The sequence below is a fragment of the Arvicanthis niloticus genome, chromosome 13 (assembly GCF_011762505.2).
Source record: "Arvicanthis niloticus isolate mArvNil1 chromosome 13, mArvNil1.pat.X, whole genome shotgun sequence".
Taxonomy (NCBI): Eukaryota; Metazoa; Chordata; class Mammalia; order Rodentia; family Muridae; genus Arvicanthis; species Arvicanthis niloticus.
The window spans coordinates 16136893-16164202 of NC_047670.1; the positions used below are offsets into that span (position 1 = coordinate 16136893).

At 43.0% G+C, this 27310-nt stretch overlaps 1 protein-coding gene and 1 long non-coding RNA gene across 3 annotated transcripts; one reads left to right on the plus strand and one right to left on the minus strand.

Moving 5' to 3' along the window:
• Window positions 1-7180: 7180 nt before the first annotated feature.
• On the minus strand, window positions 7181-15183 carry Znf706 (zinc finger protein 706). The gene is made up of 4 exons (XM_034517085.2): window positions 15025-15183; window positions 11584-11720; window positions 9581-9688; window positions 7181-8709 (listed from the first exon to the last, which is right to left on the minus strand). Exons 2-3 carry the CDS (start codon window positions 11716-11718, stop codon window positions 9593-9595), a joined length of 231 nt encoding a protein of 76 aa, XP_034372976.1. The 5' UTR covers window positions 11719-11720; window positions 15025-15183; the 3' UTR covers window positions 7181-8709; window positions 9581-9592.
• Window positions 15184-15346: 163 nt separating this feature from the next.
• LOC117718469 (uncharacterized) lies at window positions 15347-26249 on the plus strand. Of its 2 annotated transcripts, XR_013103229.1 has the most exons (3): window positions 15431-15917; window positions 17421-17573; window positions 23704-26249. It is a non-coding gene; the product is annotated as an uncharacterized LOC117718469 (long non-coding RNA). The 2 variants fall into 2 exon arrangements; XR_004608091.2 differs by having other exon boundaries at window positions 15347-17573.
• The last annotated feature ends 1061 nt before the right edge of the window (window positions 26250-27310 follow it).

Sequence of the window (27310 nt, forward strand, 5' to 3'; positions counted from 1 at the left end):
ATTCCAGGACAGCCAGGGCTACACAGAGAAACCATGTCTCGAAAAACAAAAAAAGAAACCCCAAAACCAAAAAAACAAACAAAAAAACCAGCCATCACCAAACAAAACCACAACTGTAGGAAAGGTGCATGCAGGCAGAGGCGACAGGGATGGGAGACAGAGGGGAGGGTGGGTGTGACAGTACTCAGAATGCATTACATACGCAAGTGTGACACCTAGATTCTGATGGAATAGTCTTCCCGTTTGAAATTATAAGCAGAGGGGGCTGGTGAGATGGCTCAGCGGTTAAGAGCACTGACTATTCTTCTGGAGGTCATGAGTTCAAATCCCAGCAACCACATGGTGGCTCACAACCATCTGTAATGAGATCTGATGCCCTCTTATGGGGTGTCTGAAGACAGCGACAGTGTACTTACATATAATAAATAAATAAATAAATAGTTTTTTTAAAAACTATATAAAAAAAAAGAAATTATAAGCAGAGAAGGATGAGGACAAATCATTGAAACAGTCAGCAGAAGAACACAGAAGAAACTTGCTCAGAGTGATGGCTTCCAGTGCTGTGGACCGTGGCTTGCAAATTGCCAAGTGAGCCTGTTTACTGACCTCCAAACAAGTGAAACGCCTCGCTGAACTAACTGTACTGTCCCAGTCAGCTCTGGGGGACAGCAAAAACTCTAGGGAAAGTTCAAGGTCAGCCATTCTGACACTGAATAAAACCTGGTGCAAGTCCACCCACTACGGCTCCATAATCAGTTGTAAGCAACGGAATACAACTTTCCAGTGGCTCCCTTGCAAACAGCATTATTCACTCTTAGACTCTTTCTCTAATGTATAAAATCCTGCCAAGCTTTCACTGGAAACAGAGATTGAGAATTAGGCATCAATTTCACAGGATAGCTGGCTCTCCAAAAGAAGATGTAACATGTTTTCCACAAATCTAAGCTTGCATTTCTCTTTAAAACAGAGAAGTCATGCTTGATCACAGTAAGCCTAACACTAACACAATGGCTTGTACACGAAAAGACGCCTGGGCAGATGCTGCCAGAGTCTGGGCTCATAAAAATACAGTTTTCTTAAACCCTAAATGAATCTGCATTTATTCCACTTAAACAAGTACTTAATGCTTTTAACCTAAGCTTCTGACCTAAAATTTCCCTCCATACTTTGTGCAAACTGACCATTTAAACGTGGACTGGATGGAACTGTTTTGGAACACTTAAAAAGTAACTTATAGCCGGGCGGTGGTGGCGCACGCCTTTAATCCCAGCACTTGGGAGTCAGAGACAGGCGGATTTCTTAGTTCGAGGCCAGAACTAAGCCAGGACTACAAAGAAACCCTGTCTCGAAAAACAAAAAACAAAACAAAACAAAAAAAAAAAGTAACTTATAAAAAACAATGAGAAGTACTCGTTGCAGTTTAGGGGATGTTACATGGTTGCATACTCATTCAAAACGTTCAAAGCTCCAGAAATAAGACCACTTCTGTTCCAGAGGGCCCTAAAGAACCTTACACAAAATGACAGAGATCAGTTTACTTCTAGAAGCAATCCCACCAGACTGGAAAGGCTAAACAGAGTCTCACTGAATGGCAGGAAGGCCGTGCAGAAGAAAGGAGTAGTTAGTTGCTCAAAGAATACAAACTAGCTCACCTTGACAAGAGTGCATAATGAGAGAAGAGCGAGATGTTCACACTGGGGCTAGACGGAGGAGTGCCTGTCACTGACAAGCCGCATGCTTCAGAAGAGAGCAGGCTGGAACTGTGTTCTAGGAAAATGTCTCCTTACAAGCAAAGCATGGTGAGAGAAGACACAAAAAGTAAAACTAAACATGAAAATCAAGGTAAAAAGCAAAAATTCTTAAAGACAAAAAAGAAACTGATTGATTCTACAGCCTTTACTACTTTCTTTTTAAAAGTCGAGATACAAATTTTATTTTTCTGGATAGCTTATTGTCATTACCACTTTCCCAGGCTGTGGTTAAAATTTCACATAAAATTTTAAGTTGTAAAGCCTTGAGCAGTAGTAAGAATGAAGGGCATGTGGAAACCAGCAGAAGCATGTTCGTCAGGTTTCTCAGCGTAAAAATGTGCATTTGTGTGTGTGTGTGTGTGTGTGTGTGTGTGTGTGTGTGTGTGTGTGTGAAACATGGCATGGATGGAGGGCAGAAGACAACTTCTAGCAGTTGGTTTTTCCCTTCTGTGGTGGTTTCCCAGGACCATACACAGGTCACAAGGCTTACACAGTGCATCTGTCTACCCACTGAGCCATTTTACTGCCCTACCCTTCACTTTCACAATGAAAGAGGTCCAGAGGCAGGGCCACCCAGCCCCGTTCTTGTCACTGCTCCAGTGTTTAGCTTTGGGGGCTTCTTAGCACACTTCTAGTCTGCTGTCTTGTTCCCTGTGTATTGGTATGTGTCCCTTTCCCCCTAACCTGTACTGTCTTTAAAGTGCTGAGCTTCATGGACAGCTTGAAGGAACAGGTCCATTTCCACTAGAAGAGCCTGCGAGAAGGTGGGGAGGAAGCAGTACAATCCCAAGACACAGACCAGAAATGGGCAGGGCATGTGTGAATACACATCATGCACCAGCTTCAGCAGATGGACAAGCAGGAAGCTGGGAAGCACCGAGCCGGAACAGCTACATGTGCTCACACAGTTCCTTTATTTGTTGAGGTCTGACATAGCTATCAGTTTCTCCATCTTCAAAGGTGACTAAAGACCGAGGCAGCAGGCCACTCTTCAATGCAATGCCTATTTTGTTACTGTGAAGTATCAAGCAAGCAAGCAATCTGTCTCTGTCTCTGTCTCTGTCTCTCTCTCACACACACACACATTAATAAAAAAACAGACCAGAAAAAGGCCAAGGAACAGGAATGCAACTTTGTTACTATTCTTCCTCCAGAGTAAGGAGGTACCAATAAATAAAAACCCACTTACTGATTCTGAATAAAACACATGTAAATACTAAGTTTACACTCCAGTCATGTGGCAGGTAAAACCTGGCACACACCTGTAATCTGAATATTTTGGCTGAGGCAAAAAGTGTGCACTGGAGGCCAGCATGGCTCTCCAGTACTTGGCTTTAACTATAAGATATTGTCTAAAAAATGGAGTCCCCGCAAGTCCTCCCGGCAAGTACTGCAGACACTGCGCACACTGTAGCAGGTTGTGGATCACAACCTTCATTATTCACACTCCCTGGGAGCTTTCCGTTCTTCCAGCTTCTGCGGACACATCAGGCACACTTAGATCTGACAGGAAATGGGTAATGGGATGGATAAACTGTACCTGGCTAACAAATAAAACAGAATGTTTCATGTTTCACAACACAAAGGACTACACCACATTTAAACTACTTGGTGTGTGAACAAGAGCTGACACAAAGTATTCAAAGGCAAGTGCACCCCAACAGCACTGCCCTGAAAGCCTGGCTGCAGTTTTGGTTTTCCCTCGACCTCTATCAAACGCACCACACTTCTCATCATCTGCTTCCCAGCAGGATCTGTCAATCAATGAGATGCAATTCTAAATGTGGAAACAAAGCATGCATGAACCAAAGAGGCCCAAGTTCAACACAAGAAAAACTTACAACCAACCACACAACTACACTTAGGCCAATTTAAGAACATGAAGACAACTCACTTGCTATGTTATAAACAGCAGAGTTCCATGATCTAAATGACGATAATTTCTCAAGTTTGTGTTACCACATAGAATATGTACATGTGTGCACAAGTGTCAAACAGACCACTGGCTGGTTTTTATAGTTTTAAAAATTCAGTTTTACCATAGTCTCCAAAATATATATATACACACACATATATGCACATATATACACGTATATATATATATTGAAATATTTTTCAAATGTATTACTTTTTAATCCAGAAGATGACAAACACTGTGTGCCGACTCAATACATCTGGATCTCTTGGTACAGACGAGAACAGCAGACCTCTGAACACTAGCAGCATCACTGTACCAAAGCAGAGCAAAATACTTGTTTGTTTTTGAGACAGGGTTTCTCTGTGTAGTCTTGGCTGTTCTAGAACTTGCTCTGTAGTCTACCTGCCTCTGCCTCTTGAGTGCTGGCATTAAAGGCATTAAATAAAAACCACCACTGCCTGGAATTTTTTTTTTGGGGGGGGGGGGGTTGTTTCGAGACAGGGTTTCTCTGTGTAGCCCTGGCTGTCCTGGAACTCACTCTGTAGACCAGGCTGGCCTCGAACTCAGAAATCCGCCTGCCTCTGCCTCCCAAGTGCTGGGATTAAAGGCGTGCACCACCACCGCCCGGCAAATAATTTCTTTCAAAAAGTATTTTACTCTAAAAGAATCTTCCTCAGCTACACTATATCTCCACTGTCACATAATATCATGGCACACGCACTGCACAAGCTGATTCTGAGGGCTGCTCTCCACTCTCACCACGGGCTCAAAGGCGGCCATTCATAAGCCTGCGCGGACTAGCCCACACTCTCAGCTTCTGCTCACCCAGCCACCTCCACCCTGCTCTCACTATCTGCTCCTATTCCTCTCTCCAGACCCTAGACAACTCCCCATCCCTCCAGGCATGACTGACCTCAACCCTCTCTCCCCACAGAATCTACACACAATACAGTAAGCACTTAATATCTACCCTGAAATTATGTAAATAAATGCATGCATTTTTCTCTAGAAGGTATTATAATCTGAAGAGCAGCAGCTCTGGATGCTTTACAAATGTTACTTTCACGTTAATGCTTTACAACCAACACAAGAATCTCACAGTACCATTCTTAAGAACATCAGCAATCTCAATTTGGAGCTGGAGAGATAGCTCAGGGCTGGCCCGGCATGTGCAGATCCTGGGCTCAGTCTCCCCTCAGCCTGGGGTGTGGTGGGGGCATCAGTAGGCACACAAAAAAACTCAGCCAAATAACCTGCACCACAAACACACAGACAAGGAGATTCTTCCTCCCAAAAAATGTTCAAGTAAAAACGTTAAAAAAAAATGCTTAAAAGAAAAAAAAAACTTCCCCCCAAAACAAACTCAATATACACACCTAGATTTCTAATTATTCTCCAAAAAGAACCACTGGAGAAATGCTAATTCTAGGAATATAGTCAATAAGCCTGGTGCTTCTTAGTCTTAACAAAATAGTAAATTCTAAAACAACAAAACGAGGAGGAGTATCTGACACTGGAGCCGAAAGCTGCTACCAGTTGAAGCTGAAATAATTTCAACAAGACACATAGTAGTATAATCCAGTAGTACTGGACTGAGAACCCATATGGATTCACATAAGTGACTGAACAGATGGGAAGAAACAAAGCCTCCATAGACCTCCAAGTAACACAGACCACTTCTTAGAAGCCAGAACTCAGCAAGAGGCAGAGAGAGAGCAAGGTCCTTACGGTCCATACAACACAGCCATTAGAAATCACGATGCAGAGTGGTGTGCTGGTTGGTACACATCTGAAATCCAAGCAAGTGAAAGCACAAAGATCAGAGAACAGGCTGGGCTATATGAGAGTGTCTCAAAAACAAAAATCACAAATAATTATAGAACGGTGCTGCAAATATAAAGATGATTTTAAAGAATGACTAACACTATTAACACTGAAGCTCACCCACACAGCATAAATAGCATGTGATTGATGTCTATCTCTGTAGGAAACATTTCAGACTTGGGTCTATTCTATATACAGAACTGAAGGTGAAAAGTGGTTGCAAAAATAAAACTCAGCTAATCAAAAGAACGCTTAGAAGTGTTTTGCTTATCGTTTTTATAAAAAAGCTGACATTGTAACATAATTTTGTTAATAAAGCATGTTTGAGTCATGCATACAGATGCCTGATTATACCTATACACTGGAAACTCGCACCATTTCTAAAGGTTTCATAGTCAACTTAAGCTAAACTAAGGACTTCACTACATACCTGTTGCCTGTTGGTTCACCACTGCTGTACACACTAAACAAAAATCCCAAATTAGAAAACTGTACAAATGAACTCATTCAGACTTGGTTATTTAAGTATGGCATTTGAGTTAGTTTAGACTATGCTTCATCAATATAGCATAAAAAAGTGACATTTATCAGCCACTAAAGCAGTGTACTAGATGTGCAGATAATGAAAAACAAAGGTTGGCGCTTTGGGGGCGGGGGATAACCTGTAGTTTTAACTGTTGTCTTATGCCATATCTCAAGTTGAAATTATTCTGTAATACCTTTGAAATATTTGTAACATAAATCCCAATGTCACAGGGCACATGCCTGGTGGCACATGACTTCAATCCCAGCATTCAGGGAGCAGAGGAAGGAGGAATCCTGAGTTCCAGGCCAGCCTGGTCTACAAACCAAGTTCTAGGACAGCCATAGCTACACAGAGAAACCCTATCTCAAAAACAAACAGAAACAAACAAAACAAAAAACCCCTACACCACCACCACCACCAAAGTGCCCCAAGTCTTCCTGTCACTAAGGGGTTAACCATCCTGTCCAGTGACTGGCCCAAGTATTTTGTTGTTCTTGTTGGGACCGTCAATTCTTCCCTGCTAGTACACTGCACACAGCAAGGCTTCAGAATAACAAACACTTTGTTCATCCTTAGGCAGTATCTTATAGACGCAATCATCAGATATAGGGAAAACAACGGCCAATAAAAGAACTAAACTTACTTGCCATCCTCTGGATTACCAAACGATACTTCAGAGACAGTTGTAAAATCAGAGAGGAAGGAGAGGGAAGAGGCGATATAAAAACCTCTTAAAAGGTATAAGAAATTAGACTAGTTTCGTTTTCTTTAACATCTTCTTTAATAAGACATTACAGCACACGTGAGGTCCCAAGTGTGTCAGCTAAACATGGGGATGAGAATGGAAACAAGTTTAATGTGAACCCCACTCCTTCTGACAACATAAATACAGAATACAGACAGGTCAGCCCCTCTTGCTATTTTGTATCACCTGTGAAGACACCAAAACGGTTTTTAAACAGACTTGTCTGTTAAGACTCTCCAAACTAAATTACAAAGGTGTTTGAGTCGTCATTTTCTCCTTACAGTAGATGTAACTGAAACACAGAACAGGACCATGCTAGCAATCCCCATGCTCAGAATGAAGATCCATCAACCATGCCCTATCACTGAGAGACAGAGTGAAATATGGTGTCTTCAGCTGCTCATAAAACAGTTAAATACAAGATTGAAAATGGTTTATTCTGAATTACAACTGTGAAACAACAAAAGGAATTAAACCGAAAATTGCAAACAGGCTCTGAGCAACCAGTTTGTTACTAAAAGAAACGTACATCTGTGGAAAGCACTTTTAAAAGCTCTAAAACTGCCACTTAACTAGAATGTCTGTAAGATCCACAAGAAAACAGGTAAAACTCTTTAACTTTAGTTAGCAACATTTTAGCAAACAGAGGATACCAAGTGTGAGGCAGGAAATTAGATAAACAGACAGCTGTACTTCTGGGAGGCTGGGGACAGGGCTGCTGTACAAACTACCAGCACTCCCTTGCTGGGGTCCAAGCCTCTCCCTTGAGACACCTTCCTTCAAACTCGGCGGCATGAGCCGGGTGGTCAGAGTATGCTAAGCTGTCCACTAACTGCCCAGGCTGCATCACGGGGGATCTGTTTGTTATCCACAGGTCAGGGTCGCAGCTCTAAGCAGCTGTCAGTACGTAATGTTCTTCCCATTACGTCAGTTTCTAAACTTAAGCTGAGTTATAGCAGACTTGCTTGTCAACCTCACCACCAGAACTAGTCTTCCTTAACTGGCAGAATTCACCTCATCCTACAACACTCTGCTAGCTCAAGTCAGACCAGAGAGTCTGTGATTTCAGGAGCCAGCACTGAGTCTCTAAGATTAGAGTTTGATCTGAAAGACAAAGAATGTTCTGGGAATTAACCTGGAAGAAATCATTCTCATCTTCCTGTTAAATGCAAAAATCCATTCATAAAGTTAGCTAAATAACTTTCAAAATATTTCAAAAATTATAGTTCAATTTCAAATGAAAGAATTGGAACAATTTGCAAAGACCCCTTATAAGACAACTTAGGGCTTTACAGTTCACACTTGTTCCTTCATACGTAGTCCAGAGGGGCTCACTGGCAACCCTACCAATTTTATGAACTGACTCTGTCATCTACACTGACTCGCAGATGGACATCCAGGAAATGATCAGAAGTGGGGACTACATGGAAGCAGCCGAGCAGCCACTCGTTAACCTGCATCAGCTGCCAAAAGAATCACGTGCACAAGGTAATGAACGAGTCTGCTCTAGTTTAACAAACCTGCCTCCGAGCTGAGAGGGAAGAGAATTGCTCTTGCAACACTAGCTGATCAATTCATTTTTATAAGGCAAATAATAAGGAAAGTTAGAACAGAATTTCTAGAACCATTTATCCTGTGGCGTTGTAAAATCAAAGCACTACTTTATTAAATGAGTTATTTTACACAATATGAACATCAATATAATTACAATTGTAAAAAAATTTTTATAACAAGGATGGACTGATTTTTCAGATTTCCACATCAGAGTCAACTGTACATTTACACAGAATTGTCTTTGCATGAAGCCCAAAGGGAACAGCGTAAGAATGAGTGTTTCTGTAGCCCCTTTATTTTTTGCTGATCAACAGTTTGTTTAAAAAAGCAGCTGCAGGTTTGTTACCTAAGGTTTGAGACAGTAGAAGAGTCAAAGGTGTCATGAATCCACCTGTAAGATATAAGAAAAAGCTTCAGTAACTGTAATGACTGACAAGCATTTCAAATAGCTAAAATGCAAGACTGTCACTATGTCAGTCTCTGGTGGATTTGTCAATGGGTATTATGGGTAGGAAGAACTCTCAAACACACATGCATATGCACCACACTATTTAGGAGGGCAAGAAGTCCATCTGCACATGAAATTAAAAGTAACTTCAAGGCAGTTTCTACGGAGCATGCCTATATTTTGCTCTATATTTTAATACAGAAAAGCTCTGCCTAGCGCTGTAAATAAGTAAAAGGACAGTAAAAAATATAGTCAGTAAATTGCTCTGACTTTCAGGGAGAAGACTCTCGTGCCTTTAAAATAATGGTTTTCTTATAGCTGAGAAGTCTTTCATTCTTTGCCCAAAGTTGGCCAGCTAAAAGTTCCCCCCTATTTTTGGCTATCGTTGCAAAAACCTGAATGTTTCAAAGGCATAAAAAAGAAAAGGTACAGAGAAAAGGGCTTTTGCCAATTTTAAAAGTATTCTAGAACAACCAGAGACACTATTATTTAACTTTAGTACAAAAGTTAGGCAGTAAAAGTAAAAGCCTCTGCTGCAGTCAGAAATCCATTCCATGGCCGAGGAGATAAGTTTTACTCCTATATTCAAAACCAAGACCAAGACCTTTGCTGGGTGGTGGTGGCGCACGCCTTTAATCCCAGCACTTGGGAGGCAGAGGCAGGAGGATTTCTGAGTTCGAGGCCAGCCTGGTCTACAAAGTGAGTTCCAGGACACCCAGGACTACAGAGAAACCCTGCCTCGAAAAATCGAAAAAAAAACAAAAAAACAAAAAAAACCCCACAAGACCAAAAACCCAATAGAAAGGTCAATTACCTGTAAACAACTTTATGCCTGAACATCAGCCAGTTCTGGAGGAAGTGGAGTCTTAGGGTGCTTGCTCTCAAAGTGCTGCTTGAAGGTCTTGGGGTCTGGCATTTGTGTCTAATTTAGAAAGTATGCAAAAGAAAAGAATCAGACTTTATGTAGCAATAGACAAAGCAATGCTACATGTAACCTGTAAAAAAAAAAGACTTTGAACTTGCTTATGCTAGACTATTACTACAAAATGCTTTTAAATTTCTACTTGTGACTGGTAAACGAAAAAGTATCTTACAAAAAGGAAATTCCTAACACTTCACACATGAAAAGGAACATACATAAAATCCAGTACTTTATGTCATTGATACACACAGAAAGCATTTACTCATTAAGCATATCCTATCAATTCTCACAGAACCTTGACAGTAATCTTTAGCTTCTACTACCACGCTCATTTTACCTGACAGGGAAACTACAGCCCAGAGCTCACTTCACCTGAGAGCTGTTTCATTCTCCTAGCTTCACGTAACAGAATAAAACAGTGACTCCCCTTTGGCAAATACATTTATCTATAAATTCAAAACACTCTATTACATATAACAAAAATATGAAGTGTTTTCATTTATTTTATTATTTATTATGTTTTAAAAAGTGTCTTTCTAGGGACTGGGGAGACAACTCAGCAGGTACAAGAGGATCTGGATGTGGACTCTCAGCATCCACAAAAAAGCAGGCATGAGCATACATTTCATGAGCCTAGTGCTCCTGGAACAGAAACAGGGGTCTCCACAGCTTGTGGGCCAGCCAGTCTAGCCAACTGGTAAGCTGTGGGTTCAAGGAGAGACCCTGATTCAAACCAGTAAAGAGGGAGCAATAATGGATGACACCTGATATTTGCACATGTATGCTCACACACACGCACCTACACACATACACTAATTCATATACATACACACACAGACAGACACACACAACAAAACTATGCCTTTAAAGGTCAGGGTATGTCTTTATTACTAACCTAATGAAATTTAATTTCACCTTTCCAATATTGGGAAAAAAATAAATCAGAAACCATTCAATTTCATCATCATCACTACCAAGGTTCAACATGATCACTATACGGACTGTTGGAGATTCCCTCTCTTCATGAGAACCGTCATGTAGTTAGGAACTCCTATTTCATTTGTAAAGATTTCAACAGATGATTACCTTCAGTCTAGCAATCATGTCGTATCAAGATCCCTTCCCATCCACACCAGCAATCTTTATTCAAGTACAGGGTTTAAACACAGTGTCTGTAAAGCAGACCAACCCTATGGTTTTTTGTCTAGCACTTCATTAACCTCAAGGGTAGTGAACTCACACAGAGGCTAGACTGTAAAGCTAGCCTGCCTAGACTCAGGTCTCATCTCTTCTTACTTGCTGGATCACCTGCAGAACTTATGCAGGTCACTTGTACGCTGAACATCTGCATATGAGAAACAAGCAGCACAACTTACTGGTTGCTGTGACCGCAGTAACACACCTGCCTCCATCCTCACATGGCAAGCACTCCAACAATTTTTAAACACAGTAATGCTACTAAGAGGCCTCGCTGTGAATAGTCTATGTGGCCTCGTACGCGCCCACACTGCAGCTGATGGAGATGGAGACAAAGAGCTACCCATGGGCAGTGCTACATCTGGCAGCACGCACAAGGTTTAGCCGTATCCACACTAAGAACGGAGTCAGGACTTCTTTACAGCATCCACAGTGGACTATAAGCTCCATGAAGATACTTTTATTCTACACAAGGGCAGGACACTGTTTTATCCTTGTTTTTCCAGCTAGCACTTAGAGAAATGTGCATGGCCAAGAAAAAAATGTTTCTTGAATGGGTGACTGTAGATGAATTCCTAGAAAAAAACACTATCAGATCTACTAGTTCAAATACAGCATCCCTTTTGTTGAGGGGAAATTTTAACCCATCATTTCCAGGTGAGAGCTGGCTGTAAGAAAGCCGAATGTGGGCACCTTACCCTGCAGACTGTGCAGGTGTATATTAAGGCAGCCTTGGCAGCAGCCTTCTGGTCATGTCCTTGTTTCTTCTTCTGTCCAGCCTGCTTTTTGGCATTTTTCTGCTGAGACTGAATCTTCTGCTGTCCACGAGCCATATCTAAAAACAAAAGATTAGGCACCAGAGTGACTTCTTCATTCTACCACAGAGCAATTTAAGCATAGTAATATTCTCAAGAGTTGACTACTTAAATTTCAGACATGGTCAGTAAGTAGCATGAGTAAAATTTCAAGCTCACACACAATGCTGCTGGATGACAAACTGAGTATATTCCTCACAATACATGTTCAAGGGAATCAAATGTATGTGCATCAATGTATATACAAGGATGTTCACAGGACCTGTTCTAAAACTAGACAGTTCAAATATCAGTGGTAAAAACAGATTAACACAGAGAGGAATGTTAGGCAGCATTAAAAAAAAAGCATTTCTAGCCAGGTGTGGTAGCATACGCCTTTAACTCCAGCACTGAGGAGGCAGAGGCAGACAGATCTCTATGAGTCTGCAGATAGCCTGTTGTACATATAGTTCCAGACCAGCCAGAGCTACAAAAAGATACCCAGTCTCAAAAACAAACAAAATAAATTATTTCTAAAAATTTGTACTTCTATGTCAAGGAAAAAAGTCAGTTAGAAAGAAACCACATTGTACAAAGTTCAAAACAGACAAAATCACAGTTAAAGAGATCACTTTGCTATTTATGGAGTAATGACTGGGAAGAGATGACAGGAGAAGCATTCACATGGTGCTGAAAATATTCTTTCTCTTACACCAGGTAATGATTATAAAAGTGTATTTGTTTAATCATCATCATCATCATCATCATCATCATCGCACAGAGCTGGGCATGGAGGTGCCTTCCTACCTGAGCAACTGGAAGGCCACATGTCCTGGCCAACCTGGCCCACAAAGCAAGACCACATCTCACCCAGCAGACTCTCAAGTTCATTGTATATGTATAGACATTTATGCCTTTTTCCTTTCACTTTACACGTAACCTTCAAAAGTTTGGTACTCCGAAGTTTAGTCTTCCTTTATCATTTGATCTGATTATAAAGGTAGTTTCTCCCTGCTAACACCCACGACTGTGATTTACAATTAGTACAACATTTTAAAAGTGCCATCAGCTAATCTTCAAAAAGAGATTTGGGACACAGCGACTCCTTTTAGTACTGAGGTTACATTAAACTATCATACTATCCGAAGTTTTCCTTAGGAGTTCTTCTTTCCTGCACAGAAACAAACACCTACACTTATGTGTGTGCACTCAAACACACAGGCTCCACAGAGCATCTGTGGAGTCCATTCTCCTTCCACAACCTGTGTTCTGGAGATCCAACTCAGACCCTCAGGCTTGACAGAAAGCACCTTAACCAGCTGAGCCACCTCACTGGCCCAGCAGCACACATTGTAAAGACAGATTAGAACCCTGGTATAAGGGTACCTTTTACAAAGCTGAAAGGTTCTTTGTATTCTTCACTAATGGCCTGGAGTAAACAAAAATGAGTTAAAACAATTGCCACTTAAATGAATTTTCCTGTTAAAATCAGACTTCTGGTTAGACAGCACAAACTAAACCTGTTCACACAGGATCCACCAGAGTAGTGCTTTTGAAGCATATTAAAGTGAGACCCTATGCCATTTTGAATAGCACTGTAATTACATTTAAAACTGTGAAATCACTAAAAGACATGAGAGAGTTGGCCTTTGCTGCCTGCAATCCTCATGAGCTACTGGATAGAAAGTCAAAAGTGTTTCAGAGACAGTCACGCTCTCTCCTCCTTATCTCCCACCCCAGTGGAAACTAAGCGAATACACACTGGACATACTCCCACTAGTAGTCCATAATCAACTGAAAGTCTGTCCAGTCTTTCACAGCCGTGAGAAATGCTGAACATGCTAACCTAAGAACCCCATTCCCAACCAGGGCAAATATCAACTGTTTGCCATAAAAATTATGCTTCATTTTTGTGTTTTTAAACAAAAGCTGTATCAATTCTCTAAGTTCAATGGCATATGGAGGGAGTGTGTCTCACTACATACCTCTGCCTGGCCTGGAACTCACAGAGATCTGCCTGCCTCTGCCTCCTAAGTACTGGGATTTTAAGGCGTGTGCCACTATGCCAGTTCCAATGGCATATCTAAAAGTACATTTTGATGGTGGGTCTTCAATTTTTGTACACTAATGCTTTGAAAACACTCTTAGTATCAGATCCTTACTAGAACATTCTGGTTGTCCAAAATATCTTAACTCTTCCATACAACATGGCCTATGTACGTAAAGACATAAGTGAGCAGTCCTTAAGGGTTTTATGTTTGCTTTTTTAAGTTACAAAACTTTACACCAGTAATTTCAGAACTTTCCTTGCCATCTGGAAATCAAAGCAGTTACTTTGATAACCTTTTCATGAAATGTGGTGTAAAAACAATGCCATCAGTTAAGTTAAGCTAAAACTATTCTTTTTTAAGGTTTTTCGAGACAGGGTTTCTCTGTGTAGTCCTGGCTGTCCTGGAATTCACTCTGTAGACCAGGCTGGCCTCGAACTCAGAAATCCCCCTGCCTCTGCCTCCCAAGTGCTGGGATTAAAGGCGTGCACCACTGCCTGGCTAGCTAAAACTATTTTTAACTTTTGCATTTAGGGCTTCTCCTAAAACACAACAGAACACCTAAGATTTAACCCCATTTTCTTTACCACCCAACAAGCTACAAAAAGGCATGGGCTTCGATAAACACAAAATGTAACAGTAGGCAAAGGAGATCTGTTCTAACAGGCTAGCTGAGTGGGGCAGGCCCCTAACTTCTGACAGCACAGTGGCACGGATTTCCTTTCTGAAAGCAGAAGTGCAAACGATCCAACCACCTGCTTTCGGACAGCTCAACTTACGATTTGCTCTCGACCAGCCCATCGAGATTTCGACAAAATCTTACATATAAACTGCTCCCTGATTAAGTGGGACAAATTGAAAGGCAATAAATCGTTTGCAAACAGTTATCAGCTGATTTTTAATAAAAGTTTTAGCTTTCCCAGGAGGCTGCAAATGAGCTACGAAACAGGAAGAGTTCTTGGACTACCAGGACTCTTGAGAAGGAGGCAACAAGTAAAGCTCCGGCCCTAAGTGGCCGCTTAAAGCAAACAACTTACTCTTGAGGCCAGGTAGCCAGGAAATGGGCTCACACTCTGCAACCAGCCAAAGCAAGAGGCCCAGGCGGGCTCCGCAGCCCGATCCCAGCTTTGAACAGCCATTCGTGGGCAGACTCAACCCCACAGCTGCAGCCCGGCCCGCCCGAGGCCTCGGCGGCCCTGAGCCCCGCGCCTGCTCCGCTGGGAGTCCGCCGCCCGCCCCGGCCTCCCGCCGCCGCGTGCCTCCCGCCCCGGCTCCCGCGTCCTGCGGCGCCGCTCACCCAGGCCGGGCCGGTCAGGCGTCCGAGAGACCGCGCAGCGCGAGAAGAACTGGGCAGGACGAGCAGGGAAGGAAGGGTCGAGCCCCGCACCGCTTGGGGCCTCCGCCACCCGCAGAGGAAGAACCGAGCAGAGCCGGGAGCACAACAGCCCGCGCCTCGCACACCCGCCGCAGCGCGCGCCCGCCGCGCCTGAGCCCGAGGCAGGCCCGTCCCTCGTGCCCGCGCACGCCGCGCCGCACTCCCAGTCGCCTCAGCGCCGCCTGCCCGCCCGCGCGGTCCCGCCCCTCACCTTCCTGCGGCGACGTTGCCCCGCCCCTCTAGCATACTCGCGTCCTTCCGGTCTGCAGGCCAATGGCAGCTCTCCCCTGTTACATAAGCGCGCGGGGGCGGGGCCTAGGACGGGAACTGCAGGGCCCTCGCCCGCCTCCCTCTTTCCTGCCCGCTCTCTTGGTGCGGCCACAGCGCTTCGCCCTGCCCCTGCGGTGTGTGACCTCCGGCCTGCGGGCGGTGGTCGGCAGAGTGGCTAGCCAGTCACTCCTTCGTTTCTCACTCACCCGGCCTGGCCTCGTCCCCGCCGCTCTCGTTCTTCCCTGGCCAGCCGGGAGCCTTGTACGGCGCTAGCCGGAGCGGCGGGGGAGTCGCGCCCGGGGCCCCGCGTGGCCGCGGCTCGGCGGTGACCCCTTGCCAGACTCGCTACCATTGTTTTCTCACTGGTTCCGTGCTCAGGGTATTTTGACCTACCAGGGACTTTCACATAGATGGAGACTTGAGCCTGAAAATCCGACTAAATCCTACCGGGCTCGCTTAGCCTGTGCAGGCTGGCTGTTGGATTGCTGGTATTTGGGGAAAGAATAAAAGGTCGCTCCCCGCCACCACTCAATGTAGACAACGTGGTAAACTTCAAATACCTGATTAAGAGCGCTTGCAATTCTAACAAGGAGAACATATACTGGTGGTTAGAAATGGCGTTATAAATATCTGCATTCGTTGCCCTTGTACCTGCAACGTGTTGTTTTCCCAATTATATCTAATTAGGTTATGGATGTACTGCATTTGTGGCCTTAAAAAAAAATCACTATGTGGTCCACACTGTCCTAGAACTCCTGACCCTTTCACCCACCCTCAGGAACTACACAGTGCCTAGAGAATATTAGTTGAATATGAGGATAGTCTACTTGAACTATGATAGCCTTGTCACAATGTTGTTTAAAATAGCCGGAAAGACATGAGACTGCTGCTTACTGCAAGTGCAGCACAGATGGCTGCATTTGGAGTGTACTCATCCTTGCTTCATTTCACTTTTTATGCTCACATGCCTTTATTAAAATGTGTTTTAAATTTTGTTACTATTCCTGATGGTAATCTGTAAACTCACTTTTTTTTAAAGTGCTGAAAAAAAAAAAAGATACTGAGCAGAGTGTGTCTAAAGAGACTGAGGTTTAGAACAGACACAGCAAGAAGCTATAACATAATTACTAATGACGGCCACATTTATTATGTATCAACCTGCCTTTTGGGTTAAGAGTCTTGGAGGATCTAGTTATGGAAAATGCAAAGAGCTGTTTGTCTAGCTATAAATGACAATGGTCACTGGAAATAGACCATGAAATCTGCAGGGGTGGGGTAGGGTCTGAAGACTTGTTTTGTGAAGTAGGATTGGTTTGTTGCTTTTCCTCCCCTGGCCTGGGGAAAATACTTAATGAAAGCTAGTATTCTTTGAGTTTTTATTAATATCTCAAGAACTTGATAAAAAAAAAAACAAAAAAAAACCCTATAGGTGGAGTTCTCTTTCTCAGGACAGCGCTTTGTTAACCTGGGGGATTGCTAGGTGTTTCGTGATAGCCCTGCCTTCTACCTGGCCGGGGCCAATAGCACCCCATTTTCATTTGAGGCAACTAAAAGTCTTTGAGGATGCTTACAGATGTTCCCCGGGGAATCAGAGTCTACAGCAGTAAACTCAAAAATGTTCCCTTTGCTGCTGCCTCTTTAACCGCCCACTTTCTAATTGAGATTTTTTTGTTTTGTTTTTGTTTTTAAGACTACCACTCAGATCTCTTGTCTCTATGCTTTTTATCCTTGAAGGAGTCTGGCTCACTCCCTTGCTGAAGCACTGTTGCCTAGAGAATATGGTGTAATGGTAATTGTGTGTGGTGATTAGGGCATTTGAAATAGAAAGGAGAAAGGATGAAACTGGAGTGGGTAGGCTGGAGCATGTGTGTGGGACAGTTGGTAGAAGGCGGGTGCCTCTGCTTTGCCACCAGCTGGTGTCTTTCTTGCTTTGGTTACAGGAAAGTGACAGCAAACTACATGCGAACTCTTAGGTTTCTGTACATATTCCTGCATTTAATTTTGAATGCTACAAGTACTGATAATATTTTTCCTTTTTCTGCTTATAGATGGTCACTTCAAGATATTTTGTAATAAGAACTTGCTGATTTTTCTATCCAAAAATCCACCTCATGAAATGAAAATGCTTCTCTGGAGATGAAAGATTAAAGAATTATTGGTCTGTTTGGATGCGTGTTGGGGTTCCTGGGATGAGTGAATTGGTGAGTAACCAGCATATTAGATAAGTCATTTGAAGAATTTTTTTCAGTGTATCTGTTGTGGGTTGATACCTAAATTAATCAAGTGGCACAGGGTTTATTAGAAAACAAAAGAGACAAGGTCCAAGCTAGGTATAGAAGCTCACACCTGTAATCCTAGTACCCAGGAGAATGAGGCAGGAAGCTGGATAGCCACAAATGTGAGAAGATGTGTGTAGTGAGTTCAAGGCCAGCCTGAGCTAAGATCCTGTCTTTAAAAAAAAACAAAGCAGAACAACACTACCACAAAAAGCCAAAACAAGCTCACCTGGGGGGAGCGGGGGGGGGGGGGGGGGGGGGGGGGCGCGCGTGTCTGTTTTCCGCCTACACGCCTTCTGCCTGAGGCTTTCTGAGAAGGCCACCCAGATCCTCTTGTCCCCTCTAGGACTTTAACCTTGAAGGAGTCCCATTCAGTCTTGGGGTTCTGAGTGAGCCACACCCACTTGGGACAACCCCCACATTTCCAGCTCTCCTTCAAGCCTCTCTTCTGAGTTTGTATTGAAAATTCAGACGCCACTGCTCACCTCTGCCGTAAAGTTTTACAGATACTTCACATTAGTGTCAGATTGTGTTGACTCTGAGAAGCCACTGATTTACGATATGTTTGTGTGCAATAACACTTTAAAACATGCTGCCACTTGAACTATGATGTAATACTCTTGGTTGTAAGGTAAATCTTAACATCAGCAAAATTTAAAAAAAAAGTTTAAACAGTAATGTGGGGTATTAGAAATGCATCAAAAGCCGGGCAGTGGTGGCGCACGCCTTTAATCCCAGCACTTGGGAGGCAGAGGCAGGCGGATTTCTGAGTTCAAGGCCAGCCTGGTCTACAGAGTGAGTTCCAGGAAAGCCAGGGCTATACAGAGAAACCCTGTCTCGAAAAACTAAAAAAAAAAAAAAAAGCATCAAAAAAGAGTAAAGTACTTAAGCATGGCCTTACCAAAAGAGGCTCAATGCGTATATTCTGAAGACCAAGCATCATTGATGAAGGACACTGCAGAAGATCCAGGTAAACAGAAAGGCACCTTAACTCTGTAGGTCAGAAGGTTCAGAATTATATTCATGTCAGTAATCACTGCATTGAGCTACAAATTAAGTGCAGGCCCAACCGAAATCCTGCATACATACATCTTGTGTATGTGAAAACCTGTCTGAATTATGGGAGCCGAGAATAGCCAAAATACTCTTAAAAACTGATGATACACACTTCCCAATTTCAAAACTTACTACAAAACTATGGTCCTTTGTATGGCATGGTAGGGGGAGGAGGCCAGCCATACATCGGTTCATGGAATTGAGAGTCCTGGGGTAAAGCCTCATAATACCACTGGGCTTTGTTCTGTTATCACTGTTGTCACCACTGTGGCAGAATACCCGAGGACAGTGACTTCAGTAGAGAGCAGGCCCCATGATGGCGGTGAAGAGAGCATGAGAAGGCTAGGCTACTCCATAACCGGCTTCAAATTAGCAGTTCAGGAGAACTAAATCTCTGTTTCCAAAAACTGGGCAAGTCTAGGCAAGTCCAGGCCTCAGAAGCTGCTCTGCCTCCTGCTCTGGTCAGTAGCAGTTTCCAGACTTCCTCAGCAACTTCCTCAGTAACAGTTTCCAGACCTCCCCAGCAAGTTTCCAGCCCCTATACCCTGGTAATGGAATGTCCATAGGAATTGGACCCAACAGATTAACATAGAGGTCACCTACACTGGAATTCCCTAATGTGCTTTAGGCCTGCAAGCTCGCTTGGGTGTCTCTCTGTTCTGGTAATGGGAAACCCCAGCATTGGACTTCTGCAGAATAAAACACTCTTTGTGTTTACATACTATTTGAGTCTGGGGTATCATTCTTCGGTGAATCATAGACCTCTGCACCATCATGGCGGTGAAGAGAGTATGATCCATCATGGCGCTGAAGAAGGCATGCTCTGTCACAGTGAAGGAAGCGTGCAGGAGGGAGCAGGGGGCAGCTGCTCACTGTGCCTCTGGAGTCAGGAAGCACACAGATGAATGCTGTCAATGAGCCCATTTTCTCCTGATTCAGTTCAGGACACCATACCATAGAGTGGTGCTGCCCCCTTAGGATGAATCTTTCCACCTCAGATAGTCTAGAGAATGCCTCACAGACATGGCCAGAGGTCTGCCTCCTAGGTGGTTCTAGCTCCTGTCACGTTGACAATTGTAACCATCAAAGCAGCGAAATAAATTTCAACACTAGCATCAAACACAATTCAGTGGGGTAAGGAAAAGTCTTTAATAAGTGGTCCTGTGGCAACTAGATGTCCATGAATGAGGATAGACTAAAGTACAAACTGCCCAAGATAACAAGCCCTGTGGTGGGGTGGAGAAGCTGAGGTATTTCTGTGCGTGTTCATTTCATTGCTTGTAGGTAGCATTTAATATAACACTTGGCATGATGTAGGTGTCCAGTATGTGTTTATGGAATGAATGTGTGCCTGGATGATCCCTCCAAACTAGGTTAGAAGGCCTACAGGACACCTCAGAGCCTTCCTTTCACTGGCAACAGCAGTTGCCTCACTTGGTGGTTCTAGCTTGTTAAACTAGTTACACCCATACAGCTTTGAGCACCCTGTGGTCCTGATCTATATCTTTATTAACCAGCACCTAGTGTTAGACCTGGCACATAGTAAGTACTCAGTATGTGTATTAATGGGTAAATTACAGGCAGTGGATTATGAAAGAAATTAGAAATATCAATGACTATCGGTGCAGCCATGTTTGGAATGAGTGCCCTTTCTCTTGAGGGCCTACTAAGTGCAATGGTAAAGGAGTTTCAAAGAACACAGAAGCCACCAAGACAGAAGACATTCTGTCTTCTGTGAGGGAAGACCTGTGTCACAAAATTGAAAATGTTTGAAGAGTAGGCAAGTAGTTTGAGGGTTTTCATACTTCAAAGTAGAGAAACGGCAGTTCTAGGCTGAAAGGCGTGGGGTCCAATGAAAGTTTAAACTAATCATGGAAAGCCCTTCCCCTTACCTTCTCCATCACAGCTGAGCCTGGGAGCAGATAGTCTTTACTTCCAGTCTGACACTGGAAGAATTTTCTTAGGAATTATCTCAAACCAATAGAAGTACTAAAGATACTTGAAACTGTACTTCTCCTGAAGAATCACATGGCCTGTTTGCATGAGCCCATTGAGAAGTGCTGGCTCCATGCACAAACCTTGCAGCCAGATGTCCAGAGCCTTGCTCTATTACCTGATCTAACAGCCAAGAATAACCAGAAATCAGAGGCCACAGATAGCAACTAGGGAAGAAAGCAGTCTGAGCAAGTCTGTTTGGAGAGGAAAACTTCAGAGAACTATCAGAGTCACTGGCCTTAAAAAGCCATCAGAGTACTAACCTGGTGCTGTGTTAGAATAAGGAACACCTGAGAATAGAATAGCAAACCCAGTTTTAATCTTGCTCCATCTATCTACTAGTAGAAGTGCTGGCTCAGGAGAAAGGCTGAAAGGTAAACTTGAAAAAATTGTAGAAAGAAGGATAAGAAAGACAAGAAACTGCAGAGGCTGGCAGATTCACATAATGAGTTCCAGGCTGGTCCGGCTGTACAGTGGGATCCTGTCTAGACAAACAAGCAAAGAACCGGGAAAAGACAATTGAGCGATGATTTCAGGACCCACAACATCCAACTGAAAAGGATTCCAGGAAAGGAGGATGGAGAAAGCAGAGAAGACGGGATTGTAAAAGTCTAAGTATGAAAACTACCACACTGATCTGTTACCTCAAAGTTCTCATGAGTGAGTCCTGACACAGCAGATGGGAAAAACCCCATGGAGGCATGGAGGCTGTAGAGCACTGGAGACAAACAGCATAGCCTATGCATTCTGAGGAAGAAAGTGGATTAGTCCATCAAAGAACTAAAAGCTGGTGTTTGAGCAATACTGAACAGTGGAAAACAATGGAGAAAGCCATGACATGTGTTGAAATATTTCTTTTCTTTGTGTTATCCTTTCTAGGCTTATTGGAAGATGGGTTCCATCAATTTAATTGGTAGTAAGGACACTGGGGAGGAAAAAAGCCAAGAATAAGCAAAACAAGTTTCAGCTACTAGGAAGATTAAAAGTTACACAAGGCAGCTTGATTATCCCTCATCCTGTGGCTCAGCAACAAGTAGCATTTACATACTGCTGATGGTGTGCGTATGGATCAGCTGTGGGGTGTGTGCATGCTCGTGCAAGCACGTGCGTGTGCTACAGTGTACATGTGGAGTTCAGAGGACAACCTGGAGTCAGCTCTCTTTAATCTTATGTGGGTTCCAGGGATCTAACTTTATCCACTGAGCCATCTCAGCCCATCTCCTAAAATATTTTAACCATACATATTGAAAGAAAATTTTGAAATAGGCCCAAACTAATAAAAAATAGCAGAGCCCTGTGATTCCTTTTCCCTAACCTAAATAGTTAAAAATGCCTGTCAGCAGGATTGGGCCCAGTTAATTAGTTACAGAAAATATAGAGTTATAAGACGAAGGACAAAGGCCTGTTAAGTCTTCCAAGGACCTGGCTGGACCATGAAAGATAAAAAGTATACAAGGACATCTTTAGAAGAACAGAGATATGTCCAAATGAGTAATGGGCCATCTGGTGTTCCTCCAAACCGTTCCCCCCACCCCCAGGTCTTCTCAAGGTCCAAGAAACTGCAATTTAAGTTTAACTAGATACTATGCTAACTAAGCTTCTGCCTGCAGGAACTGCCCTCTGCCCCATCGACTGGTACAGTCTGCTGATGTAAAACAACCAATCATGTGTACCCACGTAAAAATCTCCCACTTCCCCCATCCCTTGCCTATAAAAAGTCCTAATCCTGTGAGCCTCAGAGTCAGTCCCTCTATCTCCTATGTGAGATATGGAGATATGGGCTGGTCCAGAGCTCTGATATTAAACTGCCTCATGTGTTTGCAGCAAGCCAGTCTCTTGTGAGTTTTTGGGTAGGCGCCTTCCTGAGACTTGAGTGAGAATCCCCCTTTGAGTTTTTTCAATAGAAGTGCGTTGAGATGATTAAGGGATGCAAAATCACTATGAGTGGCCACCGTAGTATGGAGAAGACCTAAAAAAAAAAGTGTCTTCTGCCATTGTGGGAGGTCCGTATATAATACATAAGAAAAGGGAAAAATCCCAAGAAATAGTAAATAATAATGTTACTTAAATGTCAAAAGACTGAAGGAATACCAAGGTGCTGCTACCGAGAAGAGGGTAGCAGGTTAGAAACGACTGGTTTCCAGAACTAGGGTTGGATTTCTTTAATATGTGAATTTTCACAAAACAAAATATAAATTAACAGAATGAAGCCTGGCTTGTGTTATGCTCCTGTGATCTGAGACTCTGGAGGTAGAAGCAGAAGGACCAAGAGTTCTAGGCCATTGTTGACTACCTAGCAAGTCTGAGACCAGCCTGGGACACATGAGACCATATTTGATCCTAGGCAGTATGCATGTCTCCACAGCTCTGGACTTCAGGGAGGTGTGTGTGTTTAGGTACCGCGTACCAAGGTTCCTGGCATCTCCCTGCAATTACAATTCCTCCCTGTCATTCTGGGGAAGGGCATGTTTCACCTTACATCATTCCATTTTTCTAGTTCCTTCCATACCATTCTTATCATTAGATTTCAAGAAGATGAAAACACTTGAGGACAGGCTGTTTGGATGTAATGTGTCCATCCTTGCCTTGCTTTACTCTTGTTGGGCAATGGGGTGGGTTACAAAACCAAACAAATTCTTTTCCAGGCGGGGATTCACACAGAGATTCACTGTGGGGTGGGGGGAGGCTTCTGCCCCAGTTTGAGTCTGTAGAGTTGGTTCAGTCTGATGGGTGGTCTTGATGAGTCCTGTTCACTGTGATGGTGACAGCAAGATGCTACGATACAGAGAAGCATGTTCTAAGAACGCCTCGAGAGGTTTCTACTTCCAGAGGTTTGGGAAGACTTTAAGCAAACCACTTCTTTCTGAATGGTAACTTTGGAGGAGAGAACACAATGAGAAAGTTAGTAACACCCCAAACATAACTGCTGTTTGGATGGCTGTGGCTCCTAGTGCTTTGGTTACGTACTCATTTTTCTGTAATGTATGCTCTGGTTTGATTTCAGCCATGAAGGCACAGAGGAATGTCTGCTGACTGATTCCCAGAGAGACCATGGAGGAGTGGTGTGGAAGCGCTCCAAGGCTCCAGCCCTTGAACTTGACATGACTTATCAGAGATTTTGGTGGTGGTGGTGGTAATGAATTTTACATATAACAGACAGCAAAAATCACCCATCTTTATAAAAATTTGAAAAGGAAGACCCCGTTATTACCTATATATAAAGTAAAAATTATATTCTGTGGGTGTAGATCACGTAGTTGAAGAAAGAACAGGAGAATATGAATTAAGGGAAACTACTTGTTGAAATTTCTGTGACTTTATTAGTAATGTTTTTTTCCTGTATTTTAGACGTTTTAGAGGGCTTACAGCCCTGGAGAGAGACTGCCCCTTTCCAGGATGTACTAATTCTCATAATACAGTTTGCCTAGGAATACACCTTACATATGCAAACAAGCCCATTCTAAGTCTGTGTCCTCAAAACACTTCTGTTTCTGCTGCTTCAGATGGTCAGTTTCCTTTCTGCCTGACCGTCCCAGGCCTACTACCAGGCACTATGATAACCATACAGAGAGGGCCTAGCTCAACAGCACAAAGCCCTGCTGAAGTTATGCAAGTTATCTAACTCTGTCTTGCCTTCTGGAAAGCTCCAATAAAGGATTTGGCCTCAGCCCTTTCTTCTCCCCTCTTTTTACCTCTGACTAAACCCTGGTGCTCCTCACACAGCCCGGAGATGTTTTGTTGGCCTCCTCTCAAGCAGTATGGTTAATAAATTCTCTTCTGGTGACATTGGTCTTCTGTGTCCTCATACAGTCACTGATGAGCCAGCCTCCATCTGAAACCTGAAAGCCATCTTGCAGTAGTAAAGACAACTAGGTCCATTCCTGTTGATGATGAAACCTCTGTCCCTCAAGGACTGGCTATGCCCCACCTGTAACCTTAACTACAAACAGTTCTATACTGCCTGTTCCAGGAAATGGCAACCATGTCTTTGTTTCAAAACATATAATAACCATCTTGCAACCCTACCTTTGTTTCAGAAGATTATCTGACCACTGATGACTACCTTGTTATGCCACCTTCAACCATGTCTCTGCCTCAGGAGATCTTTAGGACTAGCTTGGTTTGCTTGTGTTCTGCTCCTGCAACCCTGCCTATTTTGCTTGTCAGATCCTACATTTGGAAACCTCCCGACCTATATCCTTTAAAACCCTTGTCCTCTTCATGGCCAGGGCTGACTTCTTGAACCTCACCTTAGAGGAAGTCATCCTGTATATATGAATTTAAAAAACAAAAAAAAAAAAAAAACAAACAAAAAAAAACAAGGCCTCTTTAAATCAATTGTTTGCTTTAATTAATTTGGCCATGAAGATTTGAGTTGGTGGTCTTTCTCTTCCCATCTTTGGGATTGATATCACCTCCACACATAAATTCAGTGCTTATGAGACAGTGACCTACATTTATCTGTTGTCTGTGTAAACTGAGGAATGCTGTACTTTTGTGATCCTTACCAATAAGGTGAATTGGTTCGTCCGAATAGAACGTTGTATAGCCAGTGCCTGACCTTACAGCCAGTCCCTGGGAGAGTCAAGTAGCGTTCCAGTACTTCATGATAGCACATCAAACCTGTGAGGATGGATAGACAGCAATGCAGCTCTTATCTACTTCTCTAGGACAGTTAGTCAGGGAGTGTGTTAGCCTAAGCTTAGGTCCCTTGTGCTCTCCCTATACAAAAGTCGATTTATTAGCACCAAAGCTTCTTGAAGATAATAGTAAAGGCTACAATCTACCCAGTCCCTGAGATGTGTCCCTACCCTTCACATGCAACCTTCAGAGCAGGACTGAGGAGCCCTCCCATATCTACTGATAAGAAACAGACACCATGAGATTTCTCTCGTCACTCAGTTGTGGAGAGCTAGGATAGAGAATTCAGATGTACCTAATCCCAGAACCTAAGTTCTAACCCCTAAGCATGCTGTGGTGGGAATGAGAGCTTCATTTCCTTAGCCGCCAGAGAGTGTACCTTTGTTGATGCTACCTACATGTTTTATGTGTTACACTTAATAATAGCCAGTGCTGAAACCAAATTTATTCCCTGGCTTCTCCAGGTTACACAGGGAAAGATTTGTTTCTTGTTTCTCAACCTGAAGAATGAGAGATTTGTATTCTTTTTGTGCTAATAATTTGAATTCTTGAGATACAATTATAACTTTGCTATGATATATTTATGCCCTTGATTCCAGAGTTAGTCCTGAGTGTTGGGAGCCGACTTTAGTAGAAAGTGGCTAGATCAACTTTGCAGCCATCTGGAACCATATACCCTGATGAAAGACTTGGTTTTCAAAAGCCTGTAACAGTTGAAGCACACTCTGATAAATATATTGTTTATCCCACATAGCTTGTTTTGCTGTTTAGTGACCTCAGCTGTATGGTGCATGTGGTAAAATGTTTTCACCTGTGTTCTCCTGCTTGTGTATATAAATACCTCAGAATTCCCTTCAATAAGAGAGACTTGAGGGAGACATGAGAAAATAGAAGAGAGACTGAATCACACCCTGTCTTGTCTCCATTCTTCGCGTCTCTTGCCCCAAGAGCCACACTCTCTCTTGACCAGAGCACTTAGCCCCAAAAGTGTTGAGGCAAAGCATTGAGGCCGAGTGTGGGCCTCAACATTAGTGGCACCTGAACAGGGACTCCAGTAAGCGGGATACAGTGGAAGACACCCTGCGCTGGAGAACCAGTCGACTGACGGAGCTGGCTGAATTTGGAAGTGAAACAAAGGTGATTGCATAGTAACAAAAACGGGGCAAGAAATAAGTAAATAGAAACAGATGAAAAAGGATTTAAAGATGCAAGGAGTAAATTGCAGGCTGCTCTGAGTCAAGAGAGCCAAACAGATAGATAAAGGTTATAGTAACAAAAACGGGGCAAGAAAAAAAATAAGCAGAAACAGATGAGAAAAAGTTTTAAAGATGCAAGGAGTAAATTGCAAGTTGCTCTGAGTCAAGAGAGCCAAACAGATAAATAAAGGTTATAGTAATGAAAATGGGGCAAGAAATAAGTGAGTAAAAACAGATGAAAAAGGCTTTAAAGACGTGAGGAATAAATAGAAGGCTGCTCTAGGCAGAGAGCTGAGCAGAATGATAATGTTAATTGATTTAACTTTCAAAATGGGTGTGATTCTGAGTTATATAATTATATTTTTCTGGATAAAAACTCAATGTAAAGGTTTTTCTGGTTACTGGCTTAAGGAAAGGCTGATATGGGAAAAAGGGGTTTTCTATGTGTTTTCTGATGAGGTCATTAAGGTAGTAGTTATGTCTTCCAGAATTATATGGATCAGACATGACAGAGGTAGGCCTCCAGAACACTAGATTTCAGAGAATCAAAATAATTATCTTGATACTAAACCTTGTTTTGAGATTTGTATATTGCAGAATACACAGCTTTGGAGAATGAATCTTATCACCTGCATGTTCACTGATGCCCTGGACTTCCAGCTGGATGTAGTTAAGACAGACTTCAGATGCTTATCAATTTACCCTTCCCCTCATTCCTCTTCTAAAAGTCAACGCCCATGTTCAGCTTGAAGAAGTTAATGAAGAGTCGGCGCC